The 27,607-nt window shown below is 33.0% G+C and overlaps 1 protein-coding gene across 1 annotated transcript; it reads right to left on the bottom strand.

Annotated features, from left to right (window-relative positions):
• Positions 1-15,495: 15,495 nt before the first annotated feature.
• Positions 15,496-16,328, bottom strand: LOC120131994 (uncharacterized mitochondrial protein AtMg00860-like). The gene is made up of 2 exons (XM_039148851.1): positions 15,902-16,328; positions 15,496-15,755 (listed from the first exon to the last, which is right to left on the bottom strand). Exons 1-2 carry the CDS (start codon positions 16,326-16,328, stop codon positions 15,496-15,498), a joined length of 687 nt encoding a protein of 228 aa, XP_039004782.1.
• Positions 16,329-27,607: the final 11,279 nt, after the last annotated feature.

Consider the following 27,607-nt stretch of genomic DNA (forward strand, 5'->3'; position numbering starts at 1 on the left):
GGGCTATCACATTTTGGAATAACCATGAGAACAGTTTTATTTAAATCTGATTCCAATGCATCACCACGAAAGATATTTTGGAACATTTAACAAATCGAAGAGTCAACAATATTCCAATTTTTCTGAAAAAAATTCAGAATGTAAACTATCCCATCCCGGAGATTTCAAGGGAGCCGAATCCAGGAGTGCATTGTGGATTTCTTCCATTGAAGGAACATTATCAAGAGAATGGAGAATATCATGCGAGATAACGAGGAGCACACATTTAATCGGGAATATTTTAGAAATGGGATCAATGTCAACAAAGAGATTACGAAATAAGGACGCAACATCTTCTCTAAGGGTAGAGTCATCAACACAACAAGTCTCATCATGAATTTTAAGGGCTGAAATACGATTCTTCTATTTACGATGAATGGCCCATCTATGGAAGTAGCGAGTATTACGATATTTGTTAGCTATCCATCCTGAACGAGATTTCTGTTGCCAAAGTAACTCTTCTCGATCAAGAGTGTGTTCAAGTTCAACTAGTAAATCAGAATCCAAGCTGATCAAGAAATGATAAGAATGAGTATTGAGTGCTCTTTGGATTCGTCTGAGCCTCCCCATGATTATACGCTTCTTCGTGCCCAAATAGTCAAAAATTGTTTTATTCCAAGTATCCGTAGCTATAGAGAAATTCCTAATAGTCTCGGTTATAGAGGAAGAAGTCACCCAATTATCCTTAACCATTCTCGGAAAGTCATCATGGCTAAGCCAGCCAGAAAAGTAACGAAATTGAGTTTCGTTGGAAGCTCTCGAAACTTTCCCAACTTGAAGTAAAATAGGTTGGTGATCTGAGAACAAACGAATAAGGTGTTGGACGGAAGATTCAAGAAAGGCTTCATCCCAATAACTATCGCAAATGAACCTATCGAGATGAACCGAAGAGGGACCCCTAGTCCAAGTAAAATTAGGGACATGATAGCCCATTTTAGGTAAACCATAGTCGAAGATTAAAATTTGAAAACCTTTACTTGGTTTAGCTGAAGAGGCACATCCTATTCTATCCAAATAGCTGAGGGTTGCATTAAAGTCTCCAAATAAGACCAAGAGGAGTGGGTAGAAGTAGCAAGTTGATGCAAATGGGGCCAAAGGATCTTTCTACTAGTGGTAGAGGGACTAGCATAAATGGCCGTAGCTTGGAAGAAAGTTCTTTCTTTAACAAGGCTGATGTGGAAATGAATAAATTGGAAATGATTAATGATAATATCTACAATAATAGTGTCATACCAGGCGATCCAAATTCGCCCTGAGAAATCAGCAGCTCCGACGCGATGAGAGTTTAGAAATCGCAACGCAAAGATAACCCAGTCAGCACAACGACCAAGTCCGAGGCTCAACAAAAACAACCAAGTCTGTTTTATGATCTCTCAAGAATTGTTTAGCTGCAGGCAAGAGATGAGTATGGCCACATCCTTGGACATTCCAACAAAGAATTTTAAAATCCATAAAACACAAGGAAATATGGAGAATACCGAAAATCATTCGATCATTGTCACTTCTCGATCACCTCCCGAGCTGTGACTGTTATCATCCATCAAAGCATCAAAATTATCGAGGCAAATAGAATCTATAGGGGGCAGTTTGTAGGTTACTATTCGAAGATAAATTCAGATTAGGGGGACCAGGGGGGCTGTGGTGCAGTATCCACATTCTGGTCTTCGATTGATGACTTCTGTATCACATTAGGGTCTGTATTCACATCTATAATCATGGCTGAGTGTTTCGTTTTATCCAAATAGAAGTCCATTTTAACTGATGAAGTCGTACGAGAGCTAGAAGCCTTGGAAGCATGACGTGAGTGAGGTTTGAAATCTGATAGGGTAACAGTGAGTAGCTTGTGCATGTTGATAGTTTTAAGGGCCTTGGAAATCGCATTTGATTTCCCTTTGGCTTTTACCCTAGGATTCAAGCGGAATGAGGCTAAAAGAGGTTGTTGGAGCAAGGAAGTGGCTTGACTATTGTTTGTTACATTAATCTGATCATTGTCACCATCAACCTCAACTTTGAAAATCAGATTAAAATGGGATCACTGGGCCATGAAATTGGGTTGACGAACCATAGGATCGTCTTGCTTTTTGAGGTTGCGACGTGGGCGACGTTCAGCCACCATCCAGGGGCTATAGGAACCAGTAGTATCTTGAAGATTTACTGAATTTTCTGAAGGGGGAACCAACTCATTAGAGTCCCATTAGAACGCAAATCAGGGCAACCATCCTGAGCGTGGCCATACTTACCACAATGGAAATAGATCAAATGGAGTGATTCATACTCCACCAGTTGAATTTTACCATTAACCTTCAACTTCAAAATAAGCGGTTTAGAGAGATAATGGTGAATTCCATCTGAGCAAAACGACCTCGATGACCCCATTCCATCTGATAATCCAATTTGATCACGGGTCCAATAGACTCACTAATTTCCTCAATGATTTTTTTTTGTTTTTTTTTTTTGTAGAAGGTAACAGGTAAGCTGGGAAGTCTTACCCAAGCCATGATCTTGGTAGGGAAGGGAGTGGAAGTAGAAAATTCTAGCGACCATTGTTGAACGATTAAATAATTCCCAACGATGGTTCAGGGGCCACCGACGAGAGCATGGAGTTGGTCCAAGCTAGTATGAAAGGAGACTAGGAAATAATCGTTCTCAATGTCCATCAAATTTATGGCTTGTTTTGATTTCCAGATTTCATAGATTTTGGATCGAAGCGTGGTATAGCCGATACGATGTCCCAGAAGTTTGACGACAAGCGTTTAATCAAAGCTTTTCTTTGTTAGGGATTGAATGTGATCAGAAATTTCATTTTAAATAATACCGTCAACAAGGGAACGAGTAACATCACCCTTTCGAATTTTGATGTCATCGTCATAAAAATCTCATCTGCATCTTACACTACGTCTATATTTTCCTTCATGAGAGAATCTTTATACGTGGGAGTAGAGGAAGCTTTTGCTGATCATTCACAGGGATTGTTAGGTCAGCATCGGTCGGTGGAGTGATTCCGCCTATATCAGGAGGATTATCGTCCAATCTCCGATGCTTTCTAGGGTAGCGATTAGGAGAGGCGTCGTTATCAAAAGTGTATCACAGGGTTAGGTTTATTCTTAAATAATATATATTTTTTAAAAAAATATATAAATTAAATCTTAGATTTTATAAAGAAAATGACATGGACTTAAACTAATTCTTAAATTTTGTAAAGAAAATGACTTCAACTTCAAAGAAATAGTTTTGCATCAGCAAAGAGGAAGAATACCGTTACGAGATGGAATCAAAGCAATGATTTATTCGGTAATGTGACTAAACTTTTTGGTCCATGAACATTGGCGTAAATGTTCACAAGAGGGGTTCTATGTGCGTATACTTGGGTTTGATGGGCATGATGAGTTGGCCCAATTCTTGGAGAATGCTTACATGTCCGTGAAGGATCAATTATAAGGCGTCCGAGAGAAACAACCAGGTGGCTTGGATTAGCCCCAATTGAATTTTGCTTCCGCATTGTTGTCTAACCCTAGCGGGTTTGTTCGTCGCTTAGTGAGCCAGAGACTCACAATGACGTGGTTAAGGCTGACTTAGGCACTATTTCGACCTGGAAATCGTCTAAGTGCCGCACGAATCAACTAGAAAAAGTCTAACCCCGTGAGAGGTAAACAACCTTCGAATGAAAAACGTCACACACACAATATATATTTAGAGGCATTTAGTATCTTATTATATGAACTTAAATATTTCACTTACAAAAGAATGATATACATAGATGGCATAGAATTTTATGCTAAGGAAATTTTTTTAAAATTTTTAAGGGGTAAATTTATAAACTTTTAAGGGTGAAGATAAATTATTATAAACAAATACAAGTAAAAATAACTAAATTGTACGAGAATTTTAAATTCTCATAATACTACAAGAAATTGCATTTTTAGTGACACTAAGAATGATCACTAAAAGTATCAAATTTAGTCGTTGAATACCATAATGATTTTTTCCTCACTTGTTGTCACTAATAAATTATGTCGCAATTACTTATATTTTTTCTGACTAATTTTTACATAGAAAAATTGATAATTGTGACAAAAATTTATAAAATAATATTATCCTTATTAGTGACATATATTTTATCATAATTATATAATTAAATTGATTAATTGGAAAATTTATTATAAAATCAATTATAGTAGATATTATATTTTTAGTTGTATCAATCTTCTTTATGAATTTGCATTGTAATCATTTGTAATTAATTAGTTATTCATTAATTATAGATAATGTGATGTCTTCACATATCTTTATTTTTTGTATAACCATCACCACTAGTATTCGATTTATTAATCGATTAATCTTGAATCGAATAATAATACATATATAGGTGATGACAATGCTCTTAACCCAATTTCCATAAGGGGTCTAGAGTCTCATACCGCTAGACAAGGTGGTTGTTGATTTCACATGTTTTCTTTTTATAAATTGATACAATACATGGCTTTTACGATGATCGAACCTAAGACGATCAGGGGAAGAGTGTAACGTCTAACCACTATGCTGAGAAAGAAATATTTTTTTTATATGAAAAATAATATTTAGGTTAAACTATTGTTAGAATTAATTTTATTTATTTTATGAAAATATATTAATTATAATATTAATTATTATTATTATTATTATTTAATTAAATTTTCTATAATTTATCATATGAAATACATTCGTGTAAGAAAAATATAAAATTAATTAGGTTGATTTTAAAATATAAACATATAAATATTAAAATTTAAACCTAAGATATTACTAAGTGTCCATAATTATATTTTATAAAATAAAATATTTGAGAATGTATTATCCCTTGCGGTGAAGTCCTAAATTATAAATCAAGGTACTAATAATTAACCAGTGTTTGCAACATTCACATATATATATATATATATATATATATATATATATCAATAAAGATAATAAATTACACCTAAAAACTAATTAGTTTTAGTTTTTCGTAGAAAAAACTAATCATAACTGAAGATCAAAATGGCATTTTCAAATTTTACGGTGACCAAATAGAAATAGGACATAATTATTCATTTCAATAGTAACAAAAATAATTATCATCACAAATCACCAACTAAAACTAGTGACAAAATATTTTTGTCAAGATTATGAATAATAATAACTACTTAATATTTTGTCACTATTACAATTTTTTCGCGAAAAATAAGTTGACGCCTGTAATACCCAAAATTTTGGTTAGTGAACAAAATGTAAGTTTTGAAAGTTTGATGACCAAAGGATAAAGTTATAAAAGTTCAAGGACCAAAAATGTAATTTTTAAAAATTATATATTTTGCCTGTAAATGAATAGTTTATTGCAAAATTGACGTTTTCGTAGGAATCAAAATTTTGATTCGGGATATGTATTAAAAGTTATAAAACAATAAAGTCCGATAAGATCGGATCGAATAAAAAATTCACAAAAATTTGAAGGATGATAGAAAAAGGTTTCGAATATTATTTCCATAATTTTAAAAAAGTGAAATTTAGCATGGATAAGTGTAATTAAGATTGATTTTCCATGTAAAAACTGAAAACTCCGTAAAAGGTCACATTTTTGTACCTTTTTACTTAAGTTATTGAATGTCTAAAGGCCCATTTAGAACCATATAGATGCATTTAGAAGCATTTAGTTGCATGTGGTGGATTCCGGTTTGCCGTGGCATTTTATTTTTACAAACGGTGCTGCTTTATGGGAAAGGTACTTGTCTGATGATGTGCAAGTATTAAAAGCTGAAAGTAGAGAAATGAGGAAAGAAAAATACCGTGGCATAAGGAGATTGCTGAGCTAAATGAAAATGTCGAGTTCAACTGGCATTTCGAGAACACAAAAGGTGAAAGAAGATATTTTTTAGCCAGCTGTCCCCAACTCTCCGTGCCCTCTGCCTGAGAAATCCACCTCGAAGATACGCCTGGAGGGATCGGCGCTGCAACCGTCGGTCCTGCTGATGACGCCATCTGACCCTGCAGATCTTATCTGTCCTTGGGCGCCTGTAACGGGATTATGCCGGGTCTCAGCCAGTAACCCAGGCTGGATCACTGCTATGCTTTGCCCGACTCTCTAGTAAATCAACCATGGTTTTGGGGTTTTCTAGGATGGTTAACACCAAGTCTTAGGGTTAATTTTCCCCTATAAGTAGAGGAAGAAGCCACAATTAAGAAGACTTTAGTTCCCCACTGTTTTGAGCTTAAAAAGTTAAAGAGAGAAGGTCTCATCTTTCTCCGTCAATCCCACTTGCTGTGGTATTTCTCCTTGATAAGCCGAAGAGAGTGGCGTTCTGAGCACCCGAGAGGAGCTAGTTCGCTAAGAGCAGATCTTGGTGGTCGAGGGAAGCATTGGGCAGTGCACGTCGAAGGCTTTCTCTCCTCCCTTAGTCCTTTGCTTTTATATTTTGTTGTTGGGTTGTAAGGAATGAATGAATCTTGCTTTATGCTTGTTGATTTCGAACCCCACCATGAACTAATCCTATTTGGTGGGAGTTCACTTGGATGTTTAAGTTTTTATTTTAATGAATGGTTGTTGTTCTATGCTTTATTCTGTTTTGTTTGTGAGACTTAATGCTCTAAGGTTATAGGAGCTACTAGAGTAGCCTTTCTTTAGAAGGTGCTTAGGGATCGAGAGAATGCCTTGGCAAAATATCTTTAGTCTTTGAGAGAAGCTAGGGAGGAACTACACAAACAAGGGGTTCTAGATAGTAACTAGGCCTAATCCACCTTAGAGATAAGGATAGGATTTCATTCGACTAAAAGGAGTTGTGTATAAACGATAGGTTATACGTTAATGTTGTCGCAAAAAGGTATTGTCGAGACATATCCTATTAACTGAACCAATAGGATCACTGCAAGGGCTTACGCCAATTGGTTTTGTCAGGGAATCTTTAATCTGTCGAGTCCCTCACTAGAGATAGCATAGGGCATTTCAGTAGACTCTGTCGGGCAGGGTAAGCTTAGAAGAAACACCATTAAGAGAAATAGACTTAGATTTTCCTTGTGACTCCTTCCACTCATTCCCATTGTTGCTTGTCATTTGAGAAAGCTAAAGTCCTATATTTATTAAATCGTATATTTACATTTTATTTTTCCTTGACATTTCCATTTGCTTGCACGTATTACAATTTAATTTGCCACAACATTTTCAATTACCATCACTCTACCATCATTCCATTTCCACATCAACTATTCTATTTTGCCACACCATTCTCATTTGTACATACCATCACTAACTTTACTTAGGTGACAAAGTAAAGCGCCTTGACAAACCTATTTGATTTCCCCAATTCCCTGTGGAGACGATACTCGACTTATCACTTTATTACTTGTTCGATTGTGTATACTTGCACACATATCCGCACCCATTTATAGTACTCACAAATAGAGGACAAAAACCAAAATTGTGAAATTAGGTGACTAAATTAAAATTCTCAAAATTTTAAGGGCAAACATGAAAAATCAGAATTTTGATATTTTTGTTATGGATATGGTCATGTAAGGGATGATGTCATGGAGTGGTAAAATTGTAGTTTTGAATATTCATTAAGGGTAAAATGGTTATTTGGAATGAATGGATTTTTAATTCATTCTTTAATAGTTTTAAATATGTGTAAAGGTGTTATAATTATAGAAAATTCAAGAGAATTTTCTGCTTCTTCTCCATCAAACCGTGAACACCATAGCTAAAGAGATAAGAATTTTAAGTTCATTTTTAAGCTTATTTGATTGATTTTGGGTTAAGTTATTAGAAAAAGAATTAATCTACTTGAAATTCTCTATCATTTAGTATAATAATTTCATGAAAAACATGTTTGGATGATGAAATTCATGATTAGGGTTCATGAAGAATATGTTGAATTTTTAAGAATTAAAGGATGGTTTTTAGATTATTGGTGTTGTAGATTAATTTCCAAACATGGGTGATGATTAAAATAATCTAGAAATGTATAAATTCAATTCGTCCACTCCTAGGGTTTATGAGAATTGATTAAATTTGGATTGATTTTGATGTTAGGATAATTAAAATATCATGAAATTGATCATAGGAAGTTGAATTCATGCTTGAAATTGAATGAAAATCAAGCCCTAGTTTACTAGTAAGCTTCAGACATGGGGATTAAATTAAGGGGAAAAATATTCAAAATTTCCTATGGTCTATAATTAATATTAGATGAATTCTTCATGCTTTGGAATTTGATTTGAATTAATTTGGAACATTGTGATAGTAAAAGGACTATTTTACACGTTTTTGGAATTATGGGACATTGATGTGTAAAAGTGCAATTCTGAGTGTTCAATGCTAGAAATTTATACTTGGATGCTGAATTTTAAGTTTGAATATTGTTTTGGATCAAATTTGCAAGTTTGGGAAATTTTAGTGGCTAATTCAAATAGGTTAAGAAGTTTGGGATTTAATTGTAAGTTTATAAAAGTGGAAGTACTAGATTGAATATGTTATTTCAATGCTGCAAATTTTAATAAAAGTGGAAGTACTAGATTGAATTTATTTTGGAAATTCTATATCGAATATAATTTATAAATTTTAATATTGGATTTTGATTATGTTAGTATAATACTAACATATACATTGAATGTTATGTTGTGTTTGTTTATGATTTTGTCTAGATTGTGATAAATATTGTGATTAAATTGAGTTGAAAGCAAAGGATCAATTCAAAGAGTAAAAGGTTCACTAGTGAGGAGTTACCAAGTGAGTGTTGTTTATTTATTTACTTATTCTGATCGAGTAAGTCAACCTCATATTATTGTTAAAAAATGATTTTATGTTAATTATGAGATATTTCCACAATAATTAAATAGTGGTTGTATGAATGATTTAGGGTATGACTTCCCAAGTTATGATTTTTATCATAATGAATTAAAAATGATTTTGATTTGGAAATGGTTGATTGTTAAATGAATATGATATGATCTAAAAGCACATTGTATGTTGTATGAAGAGAAATAGGTACACTTGGCATGCCATTTAGTTGAGTAATTATGATGATGTTATGTTATATTCGTGTACATTAAAGAAAGACACAGTTGGTACGAATGATATGATTGCACTTGGAGTGCATATTCTGATGATGATGATGATGACACCTTTGGTGCTTAATGCACACATTATGTCCGAATCACGTACCTTGCATTCTTTGAAAATATTCTCTGGGTTATGAAAATGAAATGTGAAAGTTTTGAAATGTGATTAAATAAAAAAGAATATAAAATGATTATTTTGACTCAAAATTAATTATCATGATTTTTATAAAATTATGAGATGATGATTTTAGCATGATATGCCTTTTATATGATAAAGTATCTATATATGTTATATGATTTGAAAAAAAAGTTTAATATTTTTTTAGTACACTGATTTGGCATTTTATGCCTTATATATATATGTGAAAGGATGTCTGGTTATGATTTCAGTATAAGGGAAAAAGATTTGAATTATCAGTTTTTATATAATTTTATACGATATTAGTAGCATTATGATTATTTATAATCTTTCCATAATTTTAAAAAAAGTCCTACCTTTGTTTATATTCCTCACTAAGTGGAAACTTAGCATGTAATTTTTTCACGCGTAGGTAAAGGAAATTGATCTTTGTAAGGAGCGTGGTTTGGCATCACTTTTAAAGATCGTATCAACTCCCCAGTATTAGTATTTTATTTTATAATGTTTTGGCTTTTCTAATTGGCATGTATATTGTATGAGTATTATGATGCTTTTATATGATAGTTATAAATCGAACCGTAAACTATCAAATATACAGACTAAAAATGGACACTATTAAGTATAATAAGTAATAGATGCATGAATAGTAGTCTACTAAGTTTTGTTTTAAATGTTATTAGTATGGATTTTATAGTATGCATATTTTAGACAGTTTTAAACGTTATATGAAACAATATCGAATGACTATATTACTGCCTAAAATCATGTTTGAAATGAATGATAATATTTTGTTTCGATTTTTTTACTCGATTAAATGTTTTAGTGATTAAAGTAAATTTGACGTTTTCGAAAGAAATAAAATTTTACGGGTTTTTGAGTAGGAAATATTATAAAAGGTTAGTGTGACATCTTTAACTCATAATTGAGTACATACATGGGTTAAGGGTGCTACAATGCTGATTTGAGCATTTTATTCGTGACTAGTTGGTAATGACAACTTACTTTGATCATAATAAAGCACTATTAGTAATGAGTTACTTGTGATATAATTTGAAAGTGTCACAATTATTACCTAATGAGTGTTTAAATAAAAATAAATCAAAATTACTTATTTCAAAAGTGACAAAAATAATTTTCGTTACAAATAATCTATTTTCTATGATTAAATTTTTCGATGTCATAATTAAATGGTCACTAAAAATTTTATTTCCTGTAGTATGTAATGGCCCTCGTCATCTCCCATCGATTTATCCATAGAGGTATATTTCACCTAAATGATGAGTTTAAGTGGATAATTATTGAGTCAACATGACTTGATCTCCTTGAATGGAGTTGTTTTTTTTCTTTTGCGCACATTTACTTGTTTATCTTGTGCCTGTAGAGCTTTACTTTTTCTTTTGTAGGTTTGCTCTGTTCTTCGTGGTTTTCCTTGGGTTTAGCTTTTTCTTTTTTTGCTTGGTTTTAGTTGTTGAGTTTTGTTAAGTGGTTTTCTTTTTTTTTAGTTTCTTTTCATGGTGGATTTGGATGTGGGTGAACTATCAAAATCTCATGCTTTTCATGTGTCTGCGTTCCCATCTTTACAAGTTATTGTGGAAGCTGTTGGAGTTGTTGATGCAATGGAGAATGAGGTGAGCTCTCGGTATGGGGTACAAATTAACGGTGCTGGACCAAGTAAGGTTTCTGGTTGGAAGTCTTTGTTTCTTGATAGTCGTTGATTTTTTTCCCTCATATAAAAAGGATGGTAAAATCTTAGTTAAGCCTCCTCCAGATGTGTTGATTGATGGTGCAAAGAAATGGTGTAATGCTTTAATTGCTAATTTTCTGGGTAAATCACCAACACTTGATATTTTTCAAAAAACTGATGATCGATTATAGGGTAGGGAGATAGCTGTTAAAATTAGAATTTTGGCTCCAAATTTTTACATCATAATTTTTTCATCTTCCGGAGTTCGAGATTGGGTGTTAGAGTCGGGTCCTTGGCATATTCAATAAAAGGTGATTGTGCTTAGGAAATGGATACTTGATTTAGTGCCTGAGGTGCTTAATTTGGATACCGCTGCGGTTTGATTTTGGTTATGACATGTTCCTTTGGAGCTTTCCTCAAAGCCTGACTTAGGTTATCTTGCAAGTGCTATTAGGAAGCCTTTATACACATAAAATGATTGTTATAAAACAATAACTTGAGTTTACAAAAATTCGTGTTGATCTCGATGCTAAACCTTCGAGCTCTATAATGTGGAGCTGGGCAAGGGAAATATTGTAGATGTTGGGGTGGAATTTGTAACACTCCATACTCTATCAAGAGGAATAACTCGGATACCTGAGCGTATATTAGATTCCAAACTTGTCGGACAAAACTAAAACCATAAACATGCATACTATGCCGAAGCATTTAAAATATAGCATACATCAAGCAACACATGGTAGTGGATAACAGACAAATTTAACGACGTACAAAAATTGATGAATTGCAAGATAAACGCTTTTAACTAAACATGGTAAATCAATCATATCATACCATCAAGCAATTCGAGCCCGCAATAGTAAAATAATATTACCAATATTCATTATTAATTTATTAATTAGTGACATGCAAATTTCTAAATTAATCAAACACCAAACAGGACCTAATTAAACATACTTTTCTAAGGACTAAAACATAAACAATCCAAAAGTCACATAAAAGCAAAAAACATGCAATTGACTTCTTCATTATGTAATTCAATATATTGAAGTGTGGTAGAACAAGTCTCACCTAATTTCGAGTTAGGGTCTAGTATTAATTAGCAATTCAATTTCTAGACCATTTTAAACTTTTACAAGCATCCTAGGTCAAACTAAGTCTTAGGCATACTTAGGACCTCTAATGAATGCAATTTTACCATTTTCATCAAGCAAACAATGAAGGGATCGATCCTTTTTCACGACGGATCAATCATTCACAATCCAATAGGTTTGGGATTGATACTTTGAGAAAGAGATCAATCTTTTTTGGGAAGGGACCGATCCTTTCCCCCAAGGGATCTGTTACTTTTTTGAAAAAGTGTAAAATTCTCAAGAACATACATAAATGAACCACCAAACTTTCCTAAAATCAATCATAAGGACTAGCTACATGCTTGGACACGCTCATACCATATCGTACAGGTTAGAATACACATGTAGCATTCTTTATAACACAAGTCAATACACCATACAAGGATCTAGCATCAAAAGTCAAATATTGCATAAAAGTTCACTTTTAGCACAAGTCACCTAGTCCAATTATGGATTTTGAGTCATTTCATGCATCCTAATAGTCTAACAATTTAGTGCACTTAGTGCCACTTGTCTAAGCACACAAAACACTTTTTTAAAGTATGAATCAACATTTGGCCAACTTGACATTCAATTCACACATTTATATGAATTCAACATTCTCAATCAACAAACCAATTTAATCAACATCCTTCATCATAAAAACAATTGTCCAATTATCATGCCACATTTATTACAAGTCTAACAAGTCAAAAAATCATTTGCGCCCCAATGATCCCCACATTATCATTTTTTGAAACAAAACCAAATAAACTTTATTTAATATTGTCTTGCTTGAACACACTAGATGCTTCCCCTTGCCTCCCACTCAACTACTAATCCTCTAAAAATGTTTAAAACAATGAGTGTGAGATGAAAGCCCAGGGAATAACTAATATTCCAAGTATTGCAAAATTTAAAACTAAAGGAAAGACCTACATGCATTCATTTCTCACTTCTTTTTTCCTCAATATTCATGTCATCATGTCATACTTCTATATTCACATAATACACCACAAATGCACAAAAAATCCAAATTATACACATGTCTTTCATCATCATAAATCTTGCAGCAAACATATACACTCATGCACAATTACCTTTTTGGAAAGGTCACACACAATGCACACATTGTTTCCATTTAAGACCAATGGCTTTTTGTTCAAAACACAAATCACTCATTGGATAAACGGACTCCATACAACTCCATTTTATTTATGGACTCACTTCGGTCCAAAAAAGATGATTTTTGCATTAAACTCAACGAACCAATCTTACCCCATAATCTTCTCGGAGCATTGCTCAATGTACCAACCTTGCCCCATATATCCCTTTTTCACACACATATAGAAAACGATAGAGTACTCTTTCATAGGCATGCCTTTCATATCCAAAGGTCCCATTAAGAAAAAATAGTCGATTAATCCAATTTCATTAAGAGTGGTTATCAAATGATGAATAGCTTATACACATATAAACTTTCAAAATACACTTTCAAATACTTATCGGAAATGGTTGTCATGATCAAATTATATGAACATCAAGTTGCTCACTCACCCATGTACAGATTCATATATATACACTTTCAAAATATGCTTTCAAAACCACTCTGCATCAATTGCAACACATATACAATCCGCATGCTATATTCACATTTCATATCACATTCATATATATACCATATAAATTCACTTATACTATAGTTCAAGCTAAGAGACACACTCTAAACTACACTTTCTTTTAACCTTGAATATGATCATCCTCTAAGAATGAAAGTCACTCACCTTTGATGTCCACTAACTGAAATCACTACCAAACACTTAGAAAACGTTCACCAAAACACAATGCATCAATTTCCATCAATTATAAAAACATTAAACACCTTGGAAAGCAAAACAACACATCAAGAACTTAATCAAAATAGAGCAGAATATTCTGTTTCAAAAATAGAGCGAAAGAATCGAAATTACCGAAAATCTTACCGAAACGACTCTCAAAGCTTCCAATACAATTAAAACTACCTCTCCCCAATAAGATCTGATCAAGAACAACTACTATCGACAACTAAACTCAACTAGAAACCTAAAAAAATGGAAGCAGTTAACACAAATCTTCGGATTCATGAAAAACGTCAAAATCAAGCTTGTTTTAAAGAATTCCATATCGAAATCAAAAAATTAATTTAATATGGTAATAACATCACCATAAAAACCTTAATCAACACAAGAAAAACTTTAAATTTGATCAAGAAAAATAGCACATTAAATACCTCTGTAAATCAAGTTTATTTCATCAACTCCTCTTTAAAAAATTGATTAACCAAGAACATCAACACATTGGATCAATAATCGTTGAAGCACAAATCGAACCAAGGAAAATGGAATTAACTTGCTGGAAAAAGAATATGAAGAGATGAAGAAGATCAACAATGGCAACACCAAGAAACAAAATAGATAAACAACAAGAATGAAGGAAATGAAGCAACCTTGATTGAAGAGAAAAGATCAAGATGAAAGTTGTTAAACTCAAAAACCAATGAATATAAATGAGAAAGAAGATTTTAAGCCATGGAAGAGCTTTTGAGAGAATTTTGGAGAGAATTACGATAGTGTTTGGATGAGAGAATGAAAAGAACGGTTATTGAAGTTAGGAATGAAAATGAGAAGAAATTTAGGAGAATGAATCTATCTAGGAAAATGGCAAAAGGGAAATAAAACTCATGGTTAAAATTGGAGGGAAAATCCTAAAACACAAGCCTTATTTAAAACTAGCTTGTTAGATGTTGATTTTTGATCCTTTTATAATTTAATCACTAAATCTACATTCTCAATTTATTCAATTTAGTCACTTAATAAAAATTTATTATTATTATAATTCATATTTAATATCCAAAAATAATTTAAACACTTAATATTAATATTTGTAATTTTAGAAACCAAAAATATCATTTTTATTAAAAATCCCAAAAATCACTCAATTACCGACCCAAACTACTGATCAGACTTTGGACGTTACAACTCTCTCCCCTAAAAAGATTTCCATCCTCAAAATTACCTTAATAAAAAAATGAAAATAATTAGCTCTCATCGACTCCTCCATCTCCCGTGTCTGTTCTTTAGTATTGTGGTTACGTCCCAACACTTTCACTAACGGAACCGACTTATTCTGAAGCACCTTCACTTCACTAGCTAAAATCTTAATCGAATCTTCCTCGTATGAATGATCAGCATGAACCACAAAATCATCTATCATAACAACATATAAAGGATATGACTGATACTTATGCAATATCAACACATGGAACATATCATGAATACGCTCAAGATCAGGCAGCAAACTAAGACGATATGCATAAAGACCAACACATTCTAATACCTCATATGGTCATATAAACGTCAAACTAAGCTTACCCTTATGTCCAAAATACAACATCTTCTTTCAAGGAGAAACCTTCAAGAACATAAATCACCCATGACATACTCAATCTTACGATTCTTTAAATTAACATAAGACTTCTGCTGATCAAAAGCAACCTTTAGATGTTTTGAAATGAACTTAACCTTATATTTTGTATCTTGAAGTAGATTCAGACCAACAATACGCCTCTGACTCAACTCAGACCAATAAAATGGAGTACGACACTTACACTCATACAATGCCTCAATTGGTGCCATCTGAATATTCGTCTGATAACTATTATTGTAAGCAAACTCTAAAAACAAAAAATAATGCTCCCAATAACCACTAAAATCTATAACACAATCCCAAAGCATATCCTCCAAAACTTTGAATCACGCGCTCCAACTGACTATCCTTTTACAGATGACCAACAAACTATTGTCTTGCAACAAAACACACCAAGATTGATAATAGATGCATCACTAAACACCAGAAAATCTTTCCCCGATTTCGGCTGAACCAAAACAAGAGCTTCCGTTAACACTGACTTCAACTTCTCAAAACTACTCTTTCTATCTTCTGTCCATTCAAACCTATCATTCTTTTGTAACAACCTCGTTAAAAGAGCGACAATAAGAAAAAAACCTTCCACAAAATGAAGATAATATCCAGTTAACCCAAGAAAACTATGAAATTTGGTAACATTCTTAGGCAACTTCCACTCAACTATTACCTTCATCTTATTCAGATCAGTTAAAACAACATGAACAAGGAACTCTATCTCACTCAACCAAAACTCACACTTCAAAAACTTCGCATACAATTTCTTCTTCCTTAGCACATGCAAAATAATCCTAAGATGCAAGTCATGTTTTCCTCCAATCATTAATACACCAAGATATCATCGATGAGCACCATCACAAATCGATAAAGATACGAATGAAACACATGATTCATCAGATCCATGAAAATAGCAGGTACATTCATCAACCCAAACGACATCACAAAAAACTCATAATGACCATAACACGTCCTATAAGCGGTTTTCATCATATCCGACTCATTAACCTTCAACGAATAATACCCAAAATGTAAATCAATCTTACAAAACACCTTAACACCTCGAAACTGGTCAAACAAGTTGTCAATCATTGGTAAAGGATATCGATTCTTAATTGTCAGCTTGTTTAAATGACAATAATCGACACACATATGTATCGTATCATCTTTCTTCTTTTTGAACAAAACTGTAACATCCCACGTAGAAATGCTTGGACGAATAAAACCATGATCCAACAACTCTTGCAACTGCACCGTTAACTCCTTTAACTCCTTAGGTGCAATGGGATATGGAGAAATAGACACAAGAGCTAAATTGATATAAGTCTCAATGCAAAACTCTACCTCACGACCCGGTCGCAAACTTGAAAGCTCTTTAGGGAAAACATTAGGAGAATCCTTAACTGTTCGAATACATGCACACACAACTCTTTTCCACTCAGGTTCAAAACATAGGCCAAGAACGCCTCGCATCCATGACCAAATATCTTACTTGCATCCAATGCCGACAACATTTGTAAGCAAATCTGGCCATTTACCAACAACAACAAATTCAACTCTTCAATATCACGTGAAACAACTCAAAATCCAAATACACTCAATGCTCACAAAGCCAATCCGCACCCATCAAAACCATGGAACGACAACTCCATCAAATCCACTAGAAACACCTCGTCCTAAATAACCAAAGGATACCTCCGATACACTTGATCCATAAGTGCACTATCTTCTAACAACCCGGTCACTACCAAACCCATATTCTTAAAACTAACATGAACATTTGACCTACTCATCAAACGACTAAGGATATAAGAATACGTATAACTACAATCTATCAAAGGGAACAAAGGAAAAGATTTTAACAGAAAGGTACTTTTGATCACATCCGTTGGGACATGATCCTAAGAACTGACATCTCCTGACTGTTTTCCTGGAAACTCCCAAACTAAGTCACCCACCAAGATGGTCTCAATATCTCTATCCTAATCCACCAAAGTATCGAACACATCCAAATAACCGATAACCAAATACACATGAATCTCCATTTTTAAACCATCCTAGAACTACTTACTCCTCTCCGACTCAGTTAGACTATCTCCCTATAATACTCACTCAAGCAAAAAAACTTTACCTCGTACTCTGAAACTGAAATCTGTCCTTGAACCAAATTGAGAAACTCTTTTTTTCTGGCATTCGTATAATGCGCTCCCAAAAACTTTCGTCTAAAACTTCCAAAAAATACTACCATGTCAACCTATCCTCGGTGACAATACTCTTAAACGTCGTCCACCAATGATGTGCATCACTCTATATCAAAGATGTAACATACATAAACTTCTCTTCAACGACTTTCGGCTTAGCCCCAAGAACTCTTTGGCACCCAATGCCCTCAAACGCTCTAACGATAAACCTCTACTTGCTGCCACTAATATAAGAACAAGTTAAATATTAGAAACAACCTGGCAAAAATCATTAATGATCACCTCAACTAACACGTCGACATGAGGATTCGGGTATGGAGCCATAAGAAGGGGACGTTGGCACAACCTCCAACCTCTGTGCATTAGCTCTGGTGGCAAGACAGTTCCCCTCATGAACACTCAAAATAGCACGACACGATGTTATAATAAACTAGGCTAAACACTATACATTTAAACAAAATAAGGTAAGAAATGCATCAATGATCAAGGTAAGACCTACAAAAATTTTTAGATAAAACGTGGCAATGTGATTCACATTTTCTACCCTGACATACAAACATACATCATCTTAAACTTGGCTCTAATACCACCAAATGTAACACCACATACTCTTTTACAAAGAATAACCCAAATACCAAAGCGTACATTAGAGTCCGAACTTATCAGACAAAATAAAAACATTAAATATACGTACTATATGAAAACATTTAAAATAAAAATACATCATGTAACACATGGAAGTATATAACAGATAAATTTAATGACATACAACAATCGATGAATTACAAGATAAACACTTTTACTAAACAGGGTAAATCGATCATTTCGTACCATTAAGAGATTTGAACCCGAAATAATAAAATAAGATTACCAATATTCATTACTAATTATTAATTAGTGACATGCAAATTTCCAAATTAATCAGACACCAAACAAAGACCTATTGAAACATACTTTTCTTAAAACTAAAACATAAAAAGTCTAAAAGTCAAATAGAAACATCAAACATCCAATATACTTATTCATTATGTAATTCAAAATATTAAAGTGTGGCAGAACAAGTCTCACCCAATTTCAAGTTAAGTTATAATATTAATTAGCAATTCAATTTCCGGACTATTTTAAACTTATACAAACATCCTAGGGTTAAACTAAATCTTAGGCATACTTAAGAACTTTAATGAATGCATGTTTACCATTCTTCATCGAGCAAACATTGAAGGGATCAATCATTTTCATGAGGGATCGATCCTTTGCAATTTAGTAGGTTTGGGATTGATCATTTCCACCAAGGGATTGGCCCTCTTTCTGGAAAAGTGCAGAATTCTCAAGAACATGCATAAATAAACCACCAAACTTTCATATAATCAATAATAGAGACTGGTTACATGCTTGTACACTCTCATACCATATCATACATGTTAGAATAAACATGTAACATGCTTTATAATACAAGTCAACATATCATTCAAGGATCTACCATCAAAAGTCAAGTTTTGCATAAAAGTTCACTTTTAACACAAGTCACCTAGTCTAATTTTGCATTTTGATTCATTTCATGCATTCTAATAGGCTAACATATTTAATACACTTAGTGTCACTTGTCTAAGCACACAAAATACTTCTTTAAAGTATAAATCAACATTTGGCCTATTTAACATTCAATTCACACATTTATATGAATTCAACATCCTCAATCAATATGCTTAATAATAAAACCAATTGTCTAATTATTATGCCAATTACAAGTTTAAAAAATAAAAAAATCATCTACGTCCTCAAATGATCCTCACGTTATCATTTTTTGAAACCAAACCACATAAACTTTATTTAATATTGTTTTGCTTGATCATACTGAATGCTTGCCCCTTGCCTCCGAATCAACCACTAATCCTCTGAAAAGTATTAAACAACGAGTGTGAGATGAAAACTAGTTAATACTAACATTCCAAGTAATGCACACTTCAAAGCTAAAGGAAAGACCTACATGCGTTCACTTCTCACTTATTTTTCCTCAGTATTCAAATCGTCATATCATACTTCTATATTCATATACTGCACTACAAGTGAACACAAAATCTAGATTATAAACATGCATTTCATCACTATCTATCTTGCAGCAAAACACATACACACATTCACAGTTACCTTTTTAGCAAATTAACACACAATGCACACATTGTTTCTATTTAAGGTCAATAACCTTTTGTTCAAAACACAACTCATTGATTGGATAAACGAACACCATACAACTCCCTTTTATACTCTCTTAGATCTAAAACCACAACTTTCGGAGTAAACTCAATGAACTAAGCTTACCCCGTAATCTTCTCAGAGCATTGCTCAATGCACCAACCTTACCCCGTATATCCCTTTGTTCACACACATAAAGAAAACCATATAATACTCTTTCCTAGGCATGCATTTCATGCCCAAATGTCCCATTAAGAAGAAATAACAAATTAATCCAAGTTCATCAAAAGTGGTTATCAAATGATGCATATCTTATACACACATACACTTTCAAAATACACCTTGAAACACTTATCGTAAATGGTTGTCATGACCAAGCTTATATGAGCATCAATTTGCTCACTCATTCATGTACATATTCATATATAAACTTTCAAAACTCAATCGCAACACATATACAATATACCTGCTATATTCATAGTTCATCTCAATTTCATATCAATTATGTGCAACCATATAAGTTCACTTATACTATAATTCAAGCTAAGAGAAACACTCTAAACTACATCTTCTTTTAACCTTGAATATGATAATCCTCTAACAATGAAAGTCACTCACCTTTGTTGCCCACTAACCAAAATTTCTTCCTATCACTTAGCAAACATTCGCCAAAACACGATGCACTAATTTTCATCAATTATAAAAACATTAAACACATTGTATAAAAAACAAAACATAAAGAACTTAACCAAAATAGAGCAAAATTTTCTATTTCGAAAATAAAGTGAAAAACTGAAATTAACAAAACTCATACTGAAACAACTCCCTAAGCTTCCAATCCAATCGACACTACATATCCTCGATAAGATCTAATCAATAACAACTTTATGAATAACTAAACTAAACTAGAAACCTCAAAAATTGAAACAATCAACACAAATCCCCGAATTCTCGAAAAACATCAAAATCAAACTTATTTTAAAAATCTATATCGAAATTAAATATGATTGAAAAAATGACTTAATATTGTAATAAAATCATCATAAAAAACTTAATAAAAATAAAAACCTTTAAAATTGATGAAGAAAAATAGCATATTAAATACCTCCAAAAATTAAGTTTATTTCATAAACTCCTCTTTAAAAGAATTGATTAATCAATATCATTAACACGTTGGATCATTAATCGTTGAAGCACAAAGGCAACCAATGAAAAGAGACTTACTTAGCTAGAAAAAGAAGATGAAGAGATGAAGAAGATTAACAATGGCAACACCAATAAACAAGATAGATAAACGATATGAATGAAGGTAATGAAGCAACCTTGGTTTAAGAGAAAAGATCAGGATGAAAGGAGTAAAAATTAAGAAAAATGAATAGAAATAAGGAAGAAGGTTTTAAGCCAAGGAAGATTTTTTTGGGAGAATTTTGGAGAGAATTATGATAGTGTTTATATGAGAGAATGAAAAGAACGGTTAATGAAATTAGGAATGAAAATGAGAAGAAATTTAGAAAAATGAATCTTGTTAGGAAAATGGCAAAAGAGAAATGAAACTCACAGTTAAAACTGGAGAGAGAATCCTAAAAACAAGCCTTGGTAAAACTAGCTTCATATTTTTTGATTTGTGATCATTTTGTAATTTTATCACAAAAATCCACATTTTCAATTTATTCAACTTAATCACTTAATAAAAATTTATTTTATTATTATTATAAATCATATTTAATATTTAAAAAATCATTTAAACACTTAATATTAATATTTATAATTTTAAAAACCAAAAATATCATTTTTATTGAAAAATCCCAAAAATACCCAATTATTGACCCGAACTTCCGGACTTTGGGACGTTACAGAATTGGTTTGGTCTTATCCAAGGTGTGATCACTGTTATATTTTTATTTATTTATAGGAGTAGTGTATTATGAAATATGTAGGTCATTTGGAGTTGTCTAGGGACAAACCCTTTGATAATTTTGTTGGTTCTGGCCTTGAGCATAATGTTGAGGGTCAGTTTGTAGAGTTTTTTGGGTAGATTATTGATACTCTTGAAGGTACTATTTCATTACAGGAAATACTTGAGTTGGGAAAAGGTTTCAGAAAGTGTTATTTCTTTGTGTAGTATATGTAATTTGATTGTGAAGTGTAGTGTGATTCCTGGAGAAGGGGAAACCACAAGTGTTACGATTGTTGGTACAAATTCTATTATACTAGTTATTGGAGATGGTGGTAGAGAGCTCAAATAATTTTGACTTGTTAATTGATGTTGATAAGAGACATGTCGTTATGGATTGTTCCCCTCGAAAAATGATTGTTGTAAGAGGAGTTATAGAATTAATGCAAAAATTGAAGCCTAAGGAAAAGTTAGAGGTCAAAATAAAAAGAATTAAAGAAAGATAAATATATACAATTAATGGTCTAAGAGTCCGATATCAACTTCTTTTCAATGATTGTGCTTGTTTGGAATTTCATAGGGTTGAATTACCCTTCAAAGTAGGGAATAATTCTTTTTTTGGTAAAAAGGTTTGATATTGAAGTTCTTTGTCACACCCCAATTTAGGGGCTAAATTTTAGAGATTTTAAAATATTGAATTTAAGTGGTATTTTGGAAGAAATTAAGGATTAAAGTGTAAAATCGTAAAGTTAGCAGACCATTTTAGGAAGTGCAGAAAATTCAGGGAACCGGTCCTGAATTTATCCATTTTTCTTATGTGTTGAAAAATAAATTCCTCCCCGTGCTCAGTTTTCCAGAATGTTTTTCCCTAATTTACTTCCCCGTTAACCCTTCTTTGTAGCTTCGATTCTCCACTGTCCGACCACCGTTCGTCGATATGAAACCACTAATAGACTCACCATTAATCGGAGAACAAAACCCGACCTCTATCCCTTCGAGAATCGACACCGTTTACCGTAAAATTCAACTGGAAGCTTCGCCAATTTTAACTCGGTCGTTGTTGGTTTTCCGTCGATTTCGGTTGATCCGACCACCCATTCATCACACCTCATACACCATCGAACTCATCATCACAATGCACTCAAAACTCGACTGAAATGGTCTCGCCGTTATTACTCCGTCATCGTCACTCGCCGACCACCGTCGAAAAAGTTGGTACATTTTAAAATTCTACAACCCTTAATGTTTTGGTGAAAACTAACACTTTCATGAGACTCTCGAGGTCTCGATCTACAAATCTGAAAAATTTCACGCCAAATCGATGACCAGAGCCGCCGTACGCGCTGCCCCCTGAGAGTGGGCAATGTTTGTCATCCAGGGGAGCCGTTCACTATTGACCATTGACTGTCGTTAACCGTTGACTTTAACCAAAAAGTTAAAATTTTTGAAAAGTCATATTTTATGTTTTTCGACATCCTGAGTCCGATTCCGAAGTCTGTTTAACCAAATCCGAACCTAGTAAGTTGTATTTCACTGATTAATCACCCGATTCAATCTATTTTTCGCAATTAAGCTTTGTTTATGATGTCATTTCGATTGCTTTGTATCTGAGGAATTATTTGATGTTGAATTAAAGATCGAGGGTGATCAAATGGATATTTATTGGTCGATCGATATGACACAAAAATTGAGGTAATACTCTACTACCTTTTATATGATTTTCAGAACTCATGATATGTGATAAATGCTTGATTGGAATGATTGGTCCATTAGAGGTAATTAATTATCATTGGACTCAGAGATAAATAAGATTAAATACAGAACACTGTAAAAGCCTCAGATGACTCGAAAAGGAAATAGGTCGGGTGATTGAGAATAAACCTCAGTTCAATGATTTAATCATAAATCAATAAATCTCATAACGCGTAAATTCTGATTAACCTCGTTATAGGTTAAATGTTGGAAATATTTGGATATGGAATTACCAAAAAGAGTGCCTTGGATAAATTACAAAAATGCCCTTTTACTGAAAAAGGACCAAGACTTCCCCCAGTGGTGATATTAACCTCTATTGAGCAAATGAGAAAAGTACTCTGAATGTTAATGGAACTAGAGTATTTTTAAGCCTAATTTACCCGAAGTAATGCCACTGTCGGAATTGAATAAAATTATAGAAATATCTCTAAAGGGTAAAATGACCAAATTCCCTAAAGTGTAAAATGGCCTAAAGTACCTCTAAACCCTAGAATTACTAATACCACAATTTTAAAATGAACTGAATGGAAGTACTGTACGTATCTGAATCGTTGAAGCGACTGAATTACTCTAGAAACTCTGAAGTAACCGGGATAGGCTAGACTAATAAATGAACTTAGCAACCTCAATGATTGAGGATTAAGTAAATGATTAAGATAAGTCTGGAAACTCTAATGAACTTACATGATGTATCATTCCTATGGGTTATGAATCATAAATCAAGTAAGTCGACATTTCCTGATACCGTTGAAACATGAAAAATAAAATAAAGACTTGTGGAATATATGGTTGTCTCCTTAAGATATATTCAGTGATGATTCTGAATATGATATACGAATAAGAATTGTTGGTATTAAAGAGTAAATACCCTGGAAGGACAATGAATTGACCATTCGACAAACATTAGTTCTGAGAGTTGTTCAGCTCGAGTTGTCTGATAATCCGATAGATCGACACAAATTATAAGTGCCCTAAATCTTTTTTCTCCCTTATCAGCTCAAATTATTCCGGTCATATATGAAAACACAATTAACTCAGATACAAAGGATTTTGAATACCCCATTTGGTTCAATTGGACTACAATCATGTTAATTCAATGCATACTCCTGAATACCCATGATTTTTTGTGTAATAGAATCACTCTCAATAAATATGAATCTAGAATTATTCTGTGTAAGGTTCCTGAACACTTTCTTGAGGCACCTGAATCATAGTAGGATTATAGAGTATCAACTCTAAATGTCTGATTAGATACATTAGTAATCGATCACTTTTAATAGGACCTTGTTCCTGTAATCCAAACCAATTACATCAGTTTCATGTTTTCCATTTATGATAAACTACCAAGTGCCTTTGAAAAATACTTGGATCATCTAGTGTGTTCCACATGTACTACATGACAGTTTTATATGTTTTGAAATGTTTTTTAACAAAAGTATTGATTTACTGGTTTATGAACCATGGCAACATGGTATTTGATATTTGATTACAATTTTCATCGAAAACTATGAATTGTTCCTGATTTGTGGAATCATGGAATCTACTGGTTTATGAATTATGGTTACCTGAAATGTGCTATAAGGTTTCTTTTTTTCATTGGAAAATATGATGGTTATTGATTTATAGACCATGAAATATATTGGTTACTACTGGAACTATTTTATTGGGATATTATATGGGTAGACTAGAGTATGGAGGTACAGTTTTGATCAAGCTGGTAAATCCTTACAGACCTAAGGTGATTCTTGGGTAGGCCCTCAATCCCTAAGGTATTCTCTTAGGTTAATCATGGGACTACTTATTATTTACATGTAGAAATAAATTATACGGGTTATTTCATTATCACGGTTATGACATATTACTGGATCATGATCTAGATATTACGATTTATGGCTATAACTGATTTATACTGGATATTTATATGGATATGGTTCTGGAGTATGGAGGCACAACCCTGATCTAGCTGGTAAGTCCTTACGGACCGAAGGATAACCTTGGGTAGGCTATAGGTCCCAAGGCATATATTAGGTTGGCTTCCTTTACTGTGTTCTTAGGGTAAGCCCCATAAATGCAGTTATGGGTAACTGCATAATGGAGTTTGGTTGGAGGGTTCCACTATGGTTTTAAAAGATTTATATCTTTTCACTGGTTTTGATTAGAACACACTAGACATCCTATTCGACCTCCTGAAAATGTGATACAATGAATGCTTCCTATGAACTGAGATCTTCATGACTTTTACTCGATGAACTATCAGTAGAACCCCATATTATTTCAAAAATTAGCATACATCTGATTCAATAAGGAAATTATATGACTTTCCATTTATCTGCATGTTATGTAGCATCAATTGGTAGTATTGTATTACTGAGCTTCTCAAAGCTCACTCTGTTACTCAACTCTTCAGGTTAAAAGAATCGTACCAGTGCATCTATCGACATCCGTAAGGGAGTTCTTCCGGTGTTGCTTGCAGAGTGTGGTACATGTGATTAGGGGTATGTAGGTTGTATTTTGTTTTATATACAAGTCTGAAAATCTATTTTATTTCAAAATACTGGTAAAGTTTACTTTTATATATATAAATGATTTTATGATTTTATATGTTTTGATAAAAGTTTAAAATTTTCTGAGATTTTATGTTGGGTCGCTCCGGTGGCCCTAATGTGACACTCCGGATCGAATCAGGTGGCCCGTATCAGTCTGGGGGTGTTACATTCTTTATCTTGTGAAGATTAGGGTTCAAAAAGAAAATGTTGTTCCTATTATTCAGAAGAATTTTAATGATTGGAATTTAGTTTATAATTATAGGGATACTTTAAATGGGAGGATTTGGGTTTTGTATAGAGGGGGTTGACATATTGATGTGCTTAGTGAGTTTGACCAGGTGTTACATTCTGGGTTAACAATGGAGGATGTATTTTTTATTTTGTTTTATGTATAAAGTATTGATAGAGGGGAAGAAGGGGTTTGTAAAGGGATTTAATATTTTTAAGGATAAAGTTGGGGAGTATCCTTGAGCTTTTGCAGGTAATTTCAATATCTATAAAATTCAAATGAGAGCTCGAATTTTGAAGGCAGTCAAGGTATCACTGAAGCAATGTATGAATTTTTTTAGACTCAAGAGAGTATTAATGTGATTAACCATATTTTTTTATACCATAGCTTACTTGGTGTAACCAAAGGAAAGAGGTTCATTTTCCTAGAAAGCATTATAGATTGTTGGTGAACCAAGTTTGATTTAGTTATTTTTCTGTTGTAACTTTGGAGTTTTTACCCTGACTGTTTGGATCATTGCTCTTGTCATTTGGTCTTTAAAGCTACTATGTTTAAGCTTCCAAGGCCTTTCAAATTTTTTGGTTTCTGGATGGTTCATTTGAATTTCTTTAAGATTGTTGAACAGTCTTGGAAAAATTCTATTTTAACAACCCTTTGCACGTTCTTTTTACTAAGCTTAAGAGGTTGAAAAATCCTATTTGCAGGCTTAATAGTGAATTTTTCAGTGATATTTTCAAACGAAAACTTACAAATATTTAGAAGTTATTATTGATTAATCATACTGTAGAAGTTATTGTACATGAAAAGAAAGTTGTTGGGAAGTTGGGGGATTTATACTGAGCAAAAGAAATTTTTTTAAGTATAAGTATAGGATTTAATATATACAAGATATGGATCACAATTCTGCTTGTTTTTTTATTGGTTATTCAATATTAAGAAAAAAGCTAACATTATTCAAGTGCTTAAGAGTAATAAAATTAATAAACTTGATACATTTGAAGCTATTTTTGATGAGTTTGTCTAATTTCTTTTGAGCTCTATGGGGTGTTTTGATAAGGAGATGGAGTTAGATGAGTTATGAAAGGAAATTTGGGAGTGAAATTGGCTGATGATATGCTAAATTTATGGATTGCTCGTTTTACTCCTAACGAAATCAAGGATGTTGTGTTTTCTATGAACGAGAATAAGTCTATTGGACCACATGGATACCCTACAAAATTCTTCCAAGTGTCATGGAGATTTGTTGGTGAGGATTTCTTGAAAACAGTGCAATATTTCTTCTTGAAT

Source organism: Hibiscus syriacus, unplaced genomic scaffold (assembly GCF_006381635.1).
Source record: "Hibiscus syriacus cultivar Baekdansim isolate YM2019G1 unplaced genomic scaffold, ASM638163v2 tig00001713_pilon, whole genome shotgun sequence".
Classification (NCBI taxonomy): domain Eukaryota; kingdom Viridiplantae; phylum Streptophyta; class Magnoliopsida; order Malvales; family Malvaceae; genus Hibiscus; species Hibiscus syriacus.